At 30.6% G+C, this 18,374-nt stretch overlaps 1 protein-coding gene across 1 annotated transcript in view; it reads right to left on the minus strand.

Moving 5' to 3' along the window:
* Nucleotides 1–18,374, minus strand: part of GRIK2 (glutamate ionotropic receptor kainate type subunit 2) — a 677,480-nt gene that overhangs the window by 167,633 nt on the left and 491,473 nt on the right. Inside the window, exon 12 of the mRNA XM_079148658.1 lies at nt 13,356–13,579. Coding sequence (XP_079004784.1) covers nt 13,356–13,579 — 224 coding nt within the window. The remainder of the gene's footprint in view (nt 1–13,355; nt 13,580–18,374) is intronic.

Genomic DNA, 18,374 nt, shown 5'->3' on the forward strand with positions numbered 1-18,374 from the left:
ACGTTATTTAATTATGGAATTTTTCTCCCCAGAAGCAGTTAAGCACCTGATGTTTCATGAAAGGTGTCCTCACATATTCTGTAATACATATATATTGCATGAGCTTTTGCCCAAATTCTTGGAGAGCTCTGGAAAAGTTGGGGAAATACTGACATATTGGAATACCTCATAGTATAAACAAACTAGAATTCCTTTCTACAGCATTGAAAACTTATATTTTTATCCACCCCTTCAGAGATTAGAAAAAATGAATATTTCATACACAAAACTAGTTTTGTAAATTCTTAATACAGCCCAGGACCAGAAGGAAAGTGTGAATACATGTAATATGTAAAATACTTGCACTTATATTTTTATACTTTTTAAAACAAATTTCATAAACTTGTTTTTAAAGAAGAAGAATGGTTTAGAATAACAAACAAGGAAAGAATAACTAGAATATTTAGAGGCAGGCATTCTACCAATAGATGACAGAAAGGAAAACAGGAAACTTCAAAAATGAACATTTTAAATTAAAATTTTGAATCATTACCTGTTGGTAAAACCTTACTTCACAATTCAATGACTCCCTTGAGAAGTCATTGACAATTGCATCCAGTAAGATCACTTTTCTGGCCTTGCAGAACTGGGGTGGCAGTACACCCAGATGAAAGAAAGATTGGTCCAAACTCTTTTGCAGCTAGTGTTATCAAAGCAAAATAATTCTAGTTTATGAGATAGAGATAGAGGAAGAATTTTCGTTGTAAATAAGAAGGCAGTGACTTGTATGTTTTGTTCTTCTTTTTTCTCCCTCCATCCTGTCCTGGGATTCAGATAGGACATCTGGTATGGCAATGGTTATCTTGCAACCATGAGGATGAAAACCTCATGCAAAGAATAGTGTAGCAGCTAGGCAGAAGATAGGAGGTTCCTTTACTTTGTCTTCCTTATTGGGCTGGGGATGGGTCCCAGGATCATGTGCACCATTGAACTACATCCTACAGCCCTCAAATTCTTTGTTATTACCCTTCGCAACTGTTTCAGTCTTGCCCTACATAATTTAAGACAATGAGAACATTCATCCCTATTCATTTAAGTAACTCTTGGTCAGGATTTTTTTTTTTATTACCCATAAGTTGCCCATTTCAACTAAAACAGACTCTTATTACCCTCAAAGGAGAAAAAGCAATGTTTTTAATATTGTTAATATTGTCACTAAGTGAGCTAAGAAAACTTTATTCATTTTAGGATTTTGATTGAAAATTTATATGCAATTGAGACTACCTCGATATAAAAACTCCATGCAAGGAGTTTAAGTTTTCTACCATAGTGACAAAAGCTCAATAATTCAGAAACTTTTAATACCTACAATGATTCATTCCATGATTTCATCATATAAAGTATTCCTGATGTAGTTCCTTTTTTCTGTAAGGTTTTATTGTTTTGTTTTGATTTTTGTGGTGCTGGAGATCGAACCCACAGCTTTGCCTTCCAAGCAAATGCTGTTCTACTGAATCACATCCCCAGTCCTCCACAGATATATTCATATGCAGTTAACTTAAAACATTATGATTAATTGTTTACACCTCAAATTATTTTCATGAGCAAGAGGTTAAATTAACATTTACTTGGAGTATAGAGTTACTTCCAAAGTTCTAAATGTCTTAATGAAAACCTAACTTTGCTTTAAAGGCTTTTCATGACCTTGTCAGTGTCTTCTAAATATCCTTGTCACACATACTGCATACTGTATGTAAACCCATTGCCCCTGGACTACTGTGTATTCCCTTCATGTGAATGTATTTCATAGCCACATTAATGATACCCTGAAGCCTCCTCATACTGACTTGTGAAAGTCAATTTTGCATCTATTTACCCAGTTCTGCATTCAAAGACCCTCCATTGGTAGCTTGATATTGGCCATAGTGGGAATACTTAAACCATTAAAAATGGCAAACACTACAAACCAAAGCATCCTTTACCACCACAGATAAGTATTAAACAATTACCCTCATATCACTGAATAATACACAAAATTCATGTTAAGTTTTAAGCCAATTTTATACATAATTTGTTAATTAACTTTCATGTTGTCTAAATGATAGATTTAGTAACACAAAGTCACCAGATCTTACTCAGTGAAGTATAAGAATTATTTCACAGGAATGTTGTAATAATATGCTATTGAACATATTATTTAGCAGATTTAAATGAGTTGAAAGGGCTTAATGAAATGGTAACAATGATCATTTCCATTGACTTATGATTTATTAATGAAAACAAATTTAAATTGTGGATAAACAACTGAAAAATAAAACAATGAGCATCTTCAAAACCTAGGAATTCCTGCTGACATTTCAAATTTACATTTGAAACAGAAAATCAGCTTCATCAATAAGCTGATTGCTATCCTTAGAAACACTTTTAAAGTAAAATTGATTCAATGGAGCACTGCAAATTAGTTAAATTATATATTAAGGCTATCCAAAATCATTTTTCTTTGTTATGGGATTTAAGAATCTTTATTATAATCCTCCAGTTATAAATTTAGGTCTTTTTTTTTTCCTTTGGAAAGCAATACTATTGGTTGTTCTAAAATTCAGGTAATTTTACTATGTCAAAGTAAAAGAAAAATGTAATTCTACTCTCAAAACTAGAATCCATTTTTAAAATTATATGATGGCTTTTATATCATCCGATTACATGAATATCGATGTTTTTTTCTAAAACACCCATTTGTCTAAGCAAATTGAATCGAGTGGCTTTAAATTGAGAATAATAAGGAAAATGGCTCAAATATCAATAAAAAAACAGATTTGTCCTATCAATGCCGTATTGGTCCTATTGTTTACCAAGTTAGTTGTTTGCAACTGAAGTACCAAACATCAAAAAGGAATTATTTTAAGTAAACATGAGCATAATTTACAGTTAAGAAAATTCTTTCTTAGACTTACAGATCAGAAGCAAGTGGTTAGCTTGCAATGCACTTGCTAAGGATTATAAAAGCAGTAAGTCCAGAATTAAAAGGCTCAAGGCAAACTTTCTGCACATCAGTCAGGTGGTCATGTGGTATCTAATACTGAAAAATGAAACAAACTATGCCTTTTGAAAAAATGGACACTCAAAGAGTAAATGATGTTATCAACAAGATCTTGAAGCTAGCATTGGAAAGGTAACATTTGATTTTTAATCATCACTTGGACATTTAAACTAATTAATATGAAGATTTAAATAATATGCAGTTAGCAGGGCTATATTGAAAATAGCAAACTTCAGCAACTACAAACATGCAAGGCACAAAGGCATTTTAAGTAATAAAATTATAACTGTAAAATTTATTTTTATTGGAGATTTCACAAAATTTAATAATTAGTGGGCTATTTTTCCAACTAAAACGTTGGAAATGTTTTTTGAAAATATAGACATTATCTTTTATCAAACAAATTAATAAAATATTTTAAAATTATATGTGTGCACTGAATATGCATTTTACTACCTATACCAACTGAAGTATGTTTGGAAATCATTCACTAATTTTATTTTAAAATAAAATATCCAAATCAACAATCAGGAAAATAAATAATTCAAGATAGTTGATAGATTTATAATATTATTTATAATGTGTTTCTAATTTTTAAAAATTATAAGTCCTAATTGAAAATTAAAATAGTAATTTGAGCAGTTTGCAATTAACATGTATTTTTAAGTGGGAATCTCATTTTTACATCTCCATATACAAGTAAAATTTCCACTTTTTTTGGTAAAATCACTTTAGTATACAAGTTTCCAAAACATATCTTCAGTGTAGTGAATTACTAAACTTATGTTGAAATATACCGCCCAATACCACCCCCATTCTCATTACCAGTAATATAGTAAGGGAAGTAGGGAAACACTTACCTAATTTTATTATGCTAAAATAATATTCAGGTGCATATTCTGAACCAACTTAGATGACAGTTGTAGCCCTATTCTGTTTATAATGTTTATCATGCCAGTAACATTGAAAACCCTACAATTTCACCTTTGCTTCAAATATTATTAAGTCTGTCAATATGATAGGAAAATCTATTGTAAATTCACTAACCTCATTTTATCATCTCAGGAATAGTAAGAAAGAGGAGTACATAGGATGCAAAATGTTTGGTAATAATTTAGTATTATACAGTTTTCACAAAGAATAGCAGGAAAACATCATATCTATCCCAGGAAAAAGGATAATCACCTTTACTGTAAGTTACAAGGTACTTACACTAAAAGTTGATTTCAATTTAATGCATATTAGGTGAAATGGAAATAATCACCATAATTTTAAAAGGTAGATGTATAATATGACTTCATTAATACTGTTTTTCTCATAAGGAATGTAAGGTTAATTTGGGGGCTTCCAAAAAAATTTCAAAAATAGGTGTGAAATTAACAAATTTCTAACAGAAATAACCTCACCATTTCAGGGTGTCCCTTATTATGCAAGGGTTAACTAGGAATATTTAAAACTATAAATATTGAAAAATCAACAGAACAGTTTATTTTATAATTTGTTTTATCAATTCTATTTATGTTCAAAATAGTATACAAATATATTGACTTTCTCATTACTGTTTGGAAGTTCCATATTTTTTTCTTAAAAAAATCTTTCTTTCCTTGTGTGTGTGTGTATATATATATATATACACATACATAAACCTATGTACTCAACAGGATTGATAAGAAAACAATTAACTTGAATGATGTAATTATGTAATGGAATGTAAAAAAAATTATAGCAATTAAGGTGTTGTGACATGCTCTAATGAATGAAGTTGCACTGGTTGATGATACTGTATCTCCTACTCATTAATTATTTGGATAGAGTGCATTATTTTACTTAATAGGAAAAAGTAAAATCATAAATTACCAAAGTTTTTCCATACATTTTCATGTAATATCGATGATATTTCTCTCACATCTATAAATCATGGGGAAAAATCAAAATAATACCAAGTAGTATATGAGTCCTCAGAAAAACTCACAGTGGTTCTATTCTTATATTACATGTAACTAATAAATTTCAGGAAAAGAAATTTAGGATCTCCAGAAAATAGTTTTAAAAGGCAGCTATGGCTTACTATATGCCCAACTGACAGGGTGCTTTCTTAAAGTTTCTTTTTGCAGACTACACAGAAAGACACACTTCTGAAGTGCAGCTAATTAAGGTAATTTTTTCTCCAGGAATTAGCTGTCATTGTAAAGAAATGTTCTGTAAATATATAGGAAAAAAATTTAATAGAACATTCTTAAAAAATATTAATTGTAACCAAAGTATCTTTTTTTTCCTAAAGTCTGAGGAAAAAGCAGAAAGTGAATTTACCATTACAGTCAAAACAAACCAAGTGATACAACTTCCTTTTCTAAGTGTTTTCTAAATTTTAAGTATATTTTCTGGTTTTTTTTTTTAGAACAACCTTCCCTTCTATAGCAAATTAGAATTTTAAAATGCAACAATATTAATATCAAACGAAGAGTAAACACCTATAATATCATTTGTGCAGTTGTAGGGAACAGAGGCTGATGTACATGTTATTTGTTCCATATACTCAATCATAAAAACACACAGTTGCTTGAAAAAAGAAAGTAGTAAATAAATATTTTGATGGTTCTCAAATATGACCTGGCTACTACTGACATGCCATATATACTAGTTTTCTTCTTTTTCTCTCAATAGCTTCCTCACATGCTCTACCACCCATGAGAAGACTATATAGGAAAACCTGTATCTGGGAGAACTTGAACACCAAAAAATCCACAAAGGACAGTTAAAAACCTAATACAAATTTAGGTGTCATGTTTATCAGTAGAGAAAAAAAAATGATCTGTTTCTCTGCATTTCTCAAGACAATTGCCTTTCTAAGAGCTGTGTACTCTCCCTGACAGACAGAAAGCAAAGCCCTAGCGAACATTCATTTCCTTGTTATCTTGTTTCACTGGCTTCTGCATAGACTGCGCTATTTCAAGGTACAAGTTCATATAAAAGCCTTGGTTTTTCTTAAACTAGGCATTTTAAATATTAAAAAAATCATAAAAACACCATAAAAAAAAGTAACAGGTTTTCTCAGGATATTTTAAATTAAGAAGCTCTTTCTTACATTGCCTGAAAGGCCTCCCAGAAAGTCAAAGGAGAACACTTTTCTACGGACTATCGAAAAACAGAGGTGCAATTTTGTTTTGAGAATTAAGAGGGACAAACCCAAGCTAAAGAGGTAGTTTCTCACAAGAGTTTCACAATACTACAGTTGTGTGAAATGTAGCTACCTGGAAATTGCAAAGTAGAATGTTGTTTATTGGGGAAAAATGCTTGATCTTCCTTGTCTTGTTGGCTCTTAAAAGACAACTCAAAAATTACTTTCATATGGTCCAAAAAATAAATAAAATAAAATAAAGGACAGAATAAATGAAAAGGAATAGAAACATCCATTGACAGCATGGGAGACAACTGCCAAAGAAACCACTGCATTCCTTTTTCTAAATTTTTCAAAGGAAAACATTCTTACAAGGCAGTAGTATTTGATCAAAAAAAATTGTTAGTGTGCGTGTGTGTATGTTGTGAAAAATCATAAATTCATTACAGAGGTGCCATTTTGGTAGAAAATATAACAATTTAATATACATTAAACTTCAAATGTTTAGCAGCATGCTCTAATGTCTTAATATTGCTCTGTGCACTGTTCTATTGCTCTATGCATGCTCTATAACTGGTTTCTGTGGTTTAATGAGGTAGACATTGTGCAATTTCTAATTGGAAACAAAGCATCATAGCATGACCATCATTCTCAGATGCTCCCTGGCCAAGATATTTATTGAGTGGACACACTTAATGACTAAAGAAAGGCAGTCTTTTGGTTGCCAGGAGCCTTTGGACTCAATTCTAGTAAAGGCACAGAGAAAGTCACAGAGGTTAATGATTCATTTATAGACTCTGAAAAACAAAAACAGATTATCACTATTCTGCATGTGATTACTTGATATTGGGCTAACAATCAAGAAAAATTAAAATGGGGCAGGGATACAATTCAGTCATAGAGTACTTGCCTCGCATGTATGAGACCCTGGGTTCAATCCCAACACCACACTATGAAAAATAATTTGGACAGAAAAAAACTTGCAAAAGATATTCAAAAAACAATGATCTTAAAAGGCCAATAAAAATTTAATTTAATTATAAGACTATAAAAAATAAACCACTTTAATCTTAAATTGTCTTCCTATTACTCAATTTTTGTTTCAAATCATTTGTTTTTTTAAAGTTCTAGCCTAATCGTAAAATTGGGAGGCAGAGAATATATTTATATTTTCCTTCATATTATTGGGATTCTCTTCTTTGTCCAGACACATAATTTAAGTAAAGACCTTTGCTGCCTGAAGTATCTAGATAAGATTTTCATCATAGCTAAAAATAAGTAATTGATTCAACTTAGTTTCATTTGGTTTGGTTCAACTGTGACTCAAACCAAGAATGTCTACTTTACAACCATGAAAATTATGAAAACCACTAAAAGGGAAGATACACATTATTTCATGATGGATTTACCATACAATAATTGAGAAAAAAATGTCATTCAATGTAGAGTGGCTTCACTACCTCTGGAAACATGTTAGTCAATAATTTGAAAGTGCATTTAATTTAAATCAGTGTTGATTAGCTGTATTATTAGAGAAATATTTTTAATACCTAATCAATCTTAGAAATCATTTTCATATGTGTTAAAGGCATATTAATAGAAAAGCATTTATTAAAACCAAATTTTTAGCAAGTTCTAGGAAAATTGCTTAATGGATAGAGGTAAAACAAACAGGCTTCTCTAATTCAATAAAAAATATGACATCAAAAGTAAAAGTATGATATATACATAAAATTATGTTATAAAACTAAAATTTAAATGGTTTTCTGAGTAAGAAGTTGGCGAGTTGGTGGCATAGGCCTACACAACAAAATTGGCATTTCATTTTAATGTGACAATTGTCTTTTTGACAGCAGATTAGTTTAACATTGAACATCCCACCAAAACAGTTATCCATTTCTAAGTGCATAATAATTCATTGCTGCCCTTCACTGTATACTAAATGTCACCCATCATTGTGACAGGACTATAAAAGCTACTGCACACTAGTTGGGAGCCAAGATCAAAGCTGTTAATGCAAGCACATTGGACATGGTTTTCTAAAGTCATGGTTTTCTAAAAACACTATGTAATAGAATGTCTACTTCTAAGCTCCAAGGAAATACAGAATATTTAAGTATTAGGACTCTGAGTAAAGCAATAGCCTTGTCATCTTGTGACCACAGGCCAGGTCAGAGACAAACTACCTGTCAAGACCATTCTGGTGAACACTGAAATAGTAAACAATTGAGCAGAGCTGCAAGACCATCTCCTACTGCCTAATCCAACATCAAAACAGGTTGTTGTTTAGTATTCTAAAAATCATGCAGGGTAATTCAATACAAAACACACAAGCAAACCCTATATTCCTTTCTACTTAGTAAAACTAATGTTATAAATTTAACATATTGAATAATCTTTGATTTGCTACACTAGTTAAGAATAGATTAGTTGATACTATTTCCTATACTTTTTCCTATATTTGATCATATTAAATTGTTAATTAAAACACTATAAAAAGTTTTGTGTTATAGTATTCTTATCAACTTTGATATAATATTATTTTTCTTATCATAGTTTATTTGTACTTAATTTTAAAATGTCAGTGTAGGAAAAAATGCAAATTTCTTATAGGCTTAATGAATAATTGTTAAGATTGCATCAATCCTGTTGGAGAAAAATAAATGTGCCATTATTCCCTTCTTTTAGTTTTTGTCTTCAATTATTGATCTCTGTATACCAAAATACTAAGAACCTTAGACCAAGATTTATATGCAGAATTTCAGGACAACTGTGGTTGTCTTGGAGATATCTATGAATAAAAGAAAAATTTAAAAAATCAATAATTTAAAAACCCTCTCTAATATCTATAAAAATGTAAATGAACACATTTTATAAATAGTACCTGTATCAATAGTATCGTTTTTTTTAATATAGGAAATATTTGAAGCAAGGTGAAAAATACCTCTTTTCAGCATAAAAGGTGGGTGCCCTAACCAGCCATTTTTATATGACTAACTGCCATCTCCATAATAATATATCTAGGTCAAAGGAAAATAGAAAGAAAGAGAGGGAAAAAGATTTAGGGGAAAATAAGTGCAAGCCCAGCACGGACAAGGCTTCTTTCTAATCCTGCCAAGAGCTACTGTTAGGATACTTGGGATAAAGGCATTCTATTTCTAGAATGCAATATCCCAGGCTCATCTATTCTCTTAAATGAGTTCTAGCTAATTATAAATAAGCATGCCAATTATGTCATTATGCTATAAGTAATAATACAACTGCTTGCAAGAGACCATGTAATATAAAACTATACCAAGAAAAAAATAAGGTCATTTATCTTTTTCTTGATATTGGTTAAATCTGTTTAGAGCATTTGTTAAGTATTCTTAGATGTGTTTCTTATAAATAAAAGGTGAGGGGAAATATTTCAAAGGCATCACCAAAACTAGGTACTTTTAAATCCAGGATAGAAATATGAATTCTAGCACTTAGGATTGGTTCTTAATTTTTCATAAAATTAATATTGCTAAACTGTAATAGAACAGACCTTCAATAAGTTTAAAATCTAGTAGTATTATAATGATAACTATCTACTTAATGTCTTATTTTATTTTTCATTGTATGCTTCTCTCTAGTGAAACATATATTACAATTCATTTTCTAGGAAAACAGGTTTGAAACATATGGCGTTCATAAAAAATTTAGGATTACTATATTTCCATAAGTTTCCTCAAGGGCAAAAGATATTTAAAATCAGACTCATGGACTGATTGTGAGATTTTTTATAAAAAAAATAACACATCCATTCATGTTTGTTCTTGGATTTATTTATCTGGTAAAATTCTTAATATTATAGGTGGCAAATAGATACTTGTTGAAAACATTAAAGAATAGATGAAAAACAGATTTTTAACATTTTTGAGACCCTGATTAGTAACTGAAGAATCAAAAAAAAAAAAAAATTGACTAATTGAGTGAGTGATTGGTGGAATAGTTAAAACAAAGTGAAATCAGAAAAAAAAATTGAAGATGCAGCTTGGTAGATAGAAAAATATAAAAAACTGTAACAATAACAATAGAAATAGTATCAGATGATGACCAAAGCAAAAGTAAAAATAACAGCAATTAAAGTTTTTGACAGTATTTAAATCATTTACTATAGTTTATTTTTGAAAAATATATTTTTGATATATTTTAGTTTCATTCCAAAATATGTGTTATGTAATACACTAAAATTCAATATGACATAGCACAATAATATCTAAAGATTAATCCTGTTATTTTGGACCTTTACTTCTATGATTTTCAAGGAAAATTAGATGATTATCCAAGACTTCTTTTAAATGTAATTTTTTCTTTTCTCTGTTATTGTCCAGGAGATAAAGAATATACATAAGGAAAAAACAAAATACAAAATTTATTTTGACATCAATAATGACGTCAAGAACATACTTTTCTTTATATGACATGACCTAATTTTTACTGATATAAAAAACAAAATACTACATGTATTTGAAATTCTAACAAAATGTGTGATCCACTTATAATTCAAATTACAAATTCTACAATAAAAACTTGGACATTTAATCTGAATTTTCACGTCATAAACTTCTTTCATTCTAGCAACATTTTAATATCATGTCAAAATAAATCTAATATGAATTCATTTGAATTTGGAGGTTCAATTTAGAATTGAAATTGAGTCTATTTAAAGATTTTTCTTTTAATCTGAGTTTTTAGTTATTTTTCAAATTTGGAAATGTTTTAAAAATGACTTTTAGTTTTAAGAAATGAAAAAAATATTCTGAGAGAATATGTAACATTTCAATATTATGTACTTATTTAACAAGAATAACTATATTATTGATTATTTAATATGTGGTTTTAACATAATTATTGAGTAGTATCTCTACTAGTTTGTCTTTAAATAAAGATTTTACCCTTTAAAAAAAGTCTTTGTGCTGGGTTCAGTGGCACACACCGGTAATCCCAGTGGCTCTGAGGCTGAGGCAGGAGGATCAGAAGTTCAAAGCCAGCCTCAGCAAAAGCAAGGTGCTAAGCAACCCAGTGAGACCTTGTCTCTAAATAAAATGCATATTGTTTAATAAGAAGCTGTAGTAGGATCTTTTTCAAATCCATTCGTTTAATAATTAAAGACAATATAATGTATGGTAACATTCTAAAATTTAAAGTCACTAGAAAATGGCAGAGCCCTTGACTTTATGTTTTCAAACAGAATGACTTTGTGTTTTCAAACAGAATCATGTGGGTATATTTCTTTTGTGTAAGTCAATAGAGGTTGCCATATTTATGTACATATTAACCAATACAGATTACTATAATATCATAATATTCTTTTTGGTGGTTTATGAAAGTGAGTTATAGAAATATTTTTAAAAGTTATAAAAGTACATATCCACATGCTTTGTCTGTATTAGGTAGTATACTTTTAAGCTGGGAAAGAAACTAGATGTTTTGGTATTTACTTTTGATTCTAATGTCTGGTTCAAGAGCTCCAAAAACTGTTAGATTCAGCTACCTCAGAATTGTCTCAGAATCCTTTCTCATAGACTATTTATAACCTTGCTAGGGACTTCTGCTAATGCAATTAAGAAGAAAAGGTGCACACAGACATCAAGGAAGGCTTTTACCATATATTTGAGTCTTTTAAAGAAAATTTCTGTTTTGCCTGTGTACTAATGGAAGAGTTCCCAAGCCATTGAAGTACTTAACCTGAACTAACTGCATTTTCATAAATATATTTAAAACAGGGCGGCTTGTTTGGGTCAGTATAAAAAGATAATTGATCTGAAGATGCTTAAAAATGAGAAGGGTCTTTTATTTTCATGCAATATGGAAATAGTTGGAGTTAAAAAGTTTATAAAGCATCCAAAACTATGGAATTTTAACAGAACCTACATTACAGCTTCAAATACTATAAGGTACATGGTTTCAGTGCATATTTTCAGGCAAATGCAAATAATAGTTCTCTGAAGTATTAGAGTTTTAATATTGAACCAGTTAGGCAAAAAAAAAATTATTTAATATTTGTGTATAAATATATCAAACACATATCAAAATATTATTCCCATCTATAATTAATTTCATTCCTTTTAAAACTGAATGGAATGGATTTTTTTTACTGTTAGAAAAAAATACATGACTTTGTCAGAAAAAGAATGAGTTCATGGAAGGACAAATATCCTTAATGATAAATTTATTAAGAGAATTAGTATAATATGATTGAAAAAACAATTGTGTATTTAATATTGATTATATGGCACAGAAGTATATGTGATTATACATTAAATAATTTTTCAATATTAAAATAATTATACATGAAATTCTAACTTAGTTTGAATTCATAACTATCTTTTTTATATTGAATAGAATTAAAAATTCAAAGAACATATGGCCTTCAATGTAACAATAGAATTCTTAGTCCAGAGGCACAATTTGGATCTTCTTAAATAAGCCCCCCAAAAAAAAAAAAAGATATTGAATGATCTATCAATTGCAAATTTGATAATGAGTTAAACTTGAATGAAAATGATTATTACTTTTCACCTCCATGAGCAATGAAGTAGGAAAATCAATAAAAATTGAGCTGTATCAAAGATAGTGATCTTAAAAGTCAGTATAAAAATGTGAAACTATATATTATCAAGTTAACCATTTGAAATTCTGATCATATGATTTGAAACATATATTACCTTTCAGTGTTAATAGGCAATTGTTTTGTAGTGATATGTTTATTCTGTTAAAAAAATGGCAAGATTTACATAGTAAACCATGATTATCTTTGTTTTTAAAACTCAGAATGTTTAAACCAGCCTTGATCACATTAAAAAAAAAGGGGTCTCTTTTGAAATTTTACTACTTTCTTTTTTCCCCTTAGGACTGAATTATTAATTCAAGTTAGTGAAATATGCTTATTCATTTTAAATTTAAAAATGGTCCTTTCAGCATAGTAATTTGGATTGATTTTTGGTTCTCATTAGGAGTAGCACAGCCTACCACTCTTATAGCTTACTGACACAACCAGCATGCTTTCTGCCCAAAAAGGCAATATAGTACATGGTAATAAGTGAACGTGACTCTTAAAACTTCATTGTTATTTAGCACCCCATAGGAAAAAAGAAAAAAAATAATAAAATCAATTGTGACTTTTGACAATCATTAGTTAGAAAAAGGAGGTAACAATTGCCAAAAAAATCACAAAAGTGAGCATGTTACCTGGCTATGACAAAGAGCACACAACTGACACCCAAGTAAGCCAGCAGAATATACATCCAGATATCAGGGGAGAGAGGATTCAGGAAGGAGAAGACGCCTGGGTTTGTACCATTGGGCTTGCGGTACAAAATACTTATTCCAAGTGTCATAAAGGGCTTGGAAAAGTCGATGACCTTCTCTCGAACGTAGGTAATAGCCAGTGGTGCAACTGCAAGGTCAGCTTTCTGTAGAGAGAAACATAAAAAGGAAGAAAAAAGAAAGAGAAAAATTGCTTCTAAGTCACAAGAAAAAAGTTAACAACTAAATAACAGATTTTACACTTGAATGATTGTTTCAGTAATAATTAGGCTAAAATTTAAAGCATTCTTCACTCTATTGTGAAGCATTTGATTTACTTTGCTACTCATTTCTATGTGCTTCCAGAATAGTAAATCAGCACTTATCATAACTACATACAGAAAGAAAATACTATATAGGATGAAAAACTGGAGAAAGTATTGTACATTCAGCACATGAACAATTATGGTACTAAGCCTTTGCATAATTACTTTTATTTTAAGCTCTAAAGACTCATTTAATATCAATTATCATTCTGAATACATTGGTCAAATTCTAATAACTACACCATCTGGGTGCAGTGGCACACACCTATAATCCCAGTGGCTTGGGAGGCTGAAGTAGGAGGATTGCTCATTCAAAGCCAGCCTCAGCAATTTAGTGAGGCCCTAAACAACTCAGCAAGACCCTGTCTCTAAATAAAATACAAAAAAGGACTCGGAATGTGGCTCAGTAGTTAAATGAATGACCCTGAGTCCCAGTACCAAAAACAAACAAACAAACAAAGAACCTAATAAATAAAAATAAAAAGGACATCAAAAAATTGAGCTAAAAATCAAGAAAGATTTTCCTGGTTTTGCAATCACAGAAGAATGCAGTTTAAAAATTTTGGTCTTGAAATAGTTAAAACATTCTTAAAAATCATCCTTTAATATGATTCTGTTTACTACCCCTGAGTTTTATTTCTATCACTCTAATTTGTTTTATATTATTTAATGAAAATCCTTGCAGCATTGCCCAAATCGCATTAGGAAATGAGTTTTTCAATTTTCACAAAGTTGCTAATTTTCCACGGTAGCTTAAATATGTTAAATTACTAATGCTTTTCACTCATCATGTTATAACCATCTGTCAGGGCTGAATTTATGCTCTAATACATTGGAAGAATAATTATAATATTTTAAAATAACAAAGGCATCTTTGATGAGAAGCTATACTGCTACGTTCTTTTTATTTCTGATAAACATACAAAGCATTCAGAGAATAAATAAAAATATGCATTTTAGAAAGCATCAGAATGAATTATAAATGAATAATATTAACTCTCTATTCTTAGGCATTACTGAAGGACTTAAAGAAGAAACTTTCTTAAATAGAATTGTATTTAATGTGTATAAAGATGTGTGCCAAAGAAACTTTTCTAAGAAGTTGTTTGTTGACAATATTGCTCTGTGGGTTTATGTACATATGTGTGTTGGTGGTGTGGGATGTGGAGGAAACTTTAGTCAGATGCATGGAGATAGTCTTCGAGAGTAGCTAAGGAGAAAGGCATGTTTCTAAAAACTAAGAAGAAAAAGGGTACTGAGGGGGGACATTGTCATTTTTATATTCATAATTCAAGAAAAATATCAATTTAAGAATAGTAAAATCGGTACTATTCTGTAATCATTCACTGTGAAACTGGTACTGTGTTAAGAAATTCACATGAATTATCATATTTCATATTCACACAATCTAACTATTATTCTCTTTTTCAGAAAAGAAAACTGAAACCTTAAGAAGTCAGAGAATGTGTTGATTGCCATAGAGGTAATTTAGCTTTGGGTCAGGGTAAAAATGCAAGCCCTATTAGCCTATGCCTAGAGTTTATCCATGTCATGCATTTCAGAAACAAGCAAAGGGATCGTAAAATGCTGTCATTTCATGAAATAGTGTGTACAGATGGAAAGGGAAAATTTAGAAACAAGGCTAAGAATTGATAAATTACAATCTCTGAGAATTTATAAAGGGCAGATGCAGAGTTCAGGCAGAGGGAGTGTCCTCCATAGGAAGGAGACAGAAGGGAAGGAAGTAAAAAGAATTTTAAAAAGTGAACAATTTTCCTAAAGAAGGGAAAAAAAGATAGGTTTTGCCAAAAGATGGGCAATAGGATATAGTAGTTAGATACTATGTTGGAAGTTAAAAATTGAGTATAGTTTATCCTGCTACTTCACTCTGGTACCTCCTCTCTTCCTACACAAATGAAAAGCAAAATTTCATCATATATAAAAATTTAAGTGAAGATTCTTACAATAGTAAACTTTCTTAAATTTACAAATAAAATTGTATGTATTTATTGTCTACAACATGTTTTGAAGTATATCTATGTATATGTATACATACATATGAAATGAATAACTCTAGTTAAGTTCTTCAGGCATATATTAATAGGCGGGACTAAACATGTCAAATTTCAAATTTATTTTGCATTGCCTAAAACAAAAATTCTATCCCAAATATAAAATAGAAAAAGGATAAAAATTAAATGGGAAGATTTAATTGTTAAGTATAAAATAATAGCCATTCGAAACAAAAGATATAAGTAGATCCTCTGAAACATTTAGTAAAAAATAAATAGATTTAAGTATTACATCCACATAATGATGTGTTATTAGATTGTAAAAATAAATGAGTCATCAAGCCATGAAATGACATTAAATGAATATACTAAGAAAAAAACGTCAGTCTGAAAGGTCTACATATTACATGATACCAGCTATATGGCATTCTGGAAAACGCAAACTTATAGAAGCAGGAAAAATAATTAGTGATTTCCAAGGATTCATGGGTAAGAGTGAGTAAAGAAAGGGTAGAACATGGAGCATGCTTAGGGTGTTGAAGCTATTCTGCAGGTTACTGTATTGGTTGATATGAGCATTATACATTGATCAGAAGTCATAAAATCTATCTATTTATTTATTTATTTATTTTTTAATTTTTACAGACCACATTTTGATTCATTGTACACAAGAAACTGGACAGACATCTTACAGAAGAAGACATACAGGCAATTAATAAATCTATGAAAAAGTGTTCAAGATCTCTAGTAATTAGAAAAATGCAAATAAAAACAACTCTAAAGATTTCATCTTACTCCAATTAGAATGGTTATTATCAAGAACATAAACAATAATAGAAGTCACAAAATTTTGTATTTTGCAATACAAAGAGCAAACCTTAATATAAATGGGTGTTAGCTAAAAATATATGTGCTAGTACATATATTTGTACATGAAATATATGTTCATGGGTTGTATCTTGCTATACTAATGGAAGGTCTTAATAACAGAGAAACTGTATTTTGGCTGAAGGGGAGGTGGTATGGAGAAACTACTTTCTGTATAATTTTCCTACAAACCTAAAATTCCTCTAAAAATTATGTCATATTAATTTTATAACAGGTTGTTTTTACCATATCCTCATTTAATACAACTTAATAAATTATGCTAATTAGTTAGAATTTGATTTTTACTATTAATAGTGATACAAGATTGAGCAAATGTTAATTATCAAAAATAGTTTTTAATTGCACACTAAATAGATTTTAAAATCCACTTAAATGAAACTTTAGGACCATCTTGAACAGTAAAAATGAAGCTTTATTTATACATAGTTGTATTTTCTATTAATAAGATCCAACTTCATTACAAGTCTCTTAATAATAAAATAATTTTGAAATCTAATAAAAATGTTATCATATTAAATGTGTTCAAATTGACAATTGTGGTATTTGCCCTTTAAATGTCATGTTATTAAAGACTGAGTGGTTAAAGAAAAATTCTAATAGTAAAATTGAATATTCTCAAAGCATTCTATTTAGATAGAGGCTAATATGATTTAATAAAAATATTGAGCAATTTATTTCTGATTTTAAAGAATTATAAAATAGGCCAATTGTGTGAGGAGGAGAGGAGACATTTGCCCCCAGCTAGTTGCTGGGAGGAGAAGAGAACGCCTGCCCCTTGGCTGGTTGCCTGCCGGAAGGAGGAGGAGAGGAAAGCCCCCATACTACAGTTCTCAAGACTCCCCAGGCCGGCCTCCATCTTGGGACACTACAGCCAAGGCCATAGCCCCCATCCTAGGACAACAGAGAGGACCTGAAGGCAACAGCCCACTGCAACAAAGCATATCACAGAGCTGCATAGGTGAACAGGCCAGCATGGCCCACCCTTGCAGTTCCATCTCTGAAAGCAGTTGGCTCCATCCTATGTTACCTCCACGGCCATCTTGGGTTACCTCTGTTGCCACACCACCATCTTTAGTTGGGGCAGCTTCCATCATGGGATACCAACTGGAGACTAGAAGCCCAATATCAAGGTACCTACAGGTAAATCGCCACTACCACCATCAAGTAGGGACATTGCTGCTTCCATCTAGGGACAATAGCTAGAACCTGGAAGACCATTTCCAACGTCCCTATAGGCTTGTTTACGCTGGAAAGTCCTATTTTCTCTTTTCTCCTACTAACAGTCAACTTCTAATGATTCCTCTCTCACTCTTTCTATGATCTAATACCTTTATATTCTGACCTCCTACTCCATAAACATCAGACCCTACACTCCCCATCATTTTGTCCACCATTAGAAACTGTAGACACTATTGCAAACCTACCATTTATATTATAGAGAATAATTGAACACATCAATTTCTGTTTATTGCAACAAAACTGTAAAGGTCTTAATAAGGGCTAATGGATTTAGAGCTTCATATTGTTGCATTGAGTGCTATTAATATTGATCTACCCCTTAAAGGAGAGGTATTGGAAACCAGCAGGGATATTACAAATCTATAGGTTAGAAATCTTAATATTTCAAATCTGCACTCCTAGAGGGGAAGAAATGTGAACAAAATGAAAAAAAAAAAAAAAAAAAAGAGGGAAGAAAGCACCCCAAACAAACCAAAATACAGCAAGTAAAAGAATTC

Source organism: Sciurus vulgaris, assembly GCF_902686455.1.
Source record: "Sciurus vulgaris genome assembly, chromosome: 7".
Classification (NCBI taxonomy): domain Eukaryota; kingdom Metazoa; phylum Chordata; class Mammalia; order Rodentia; family Sciuridae; genus Sciurus; species Sciurus vulgaris.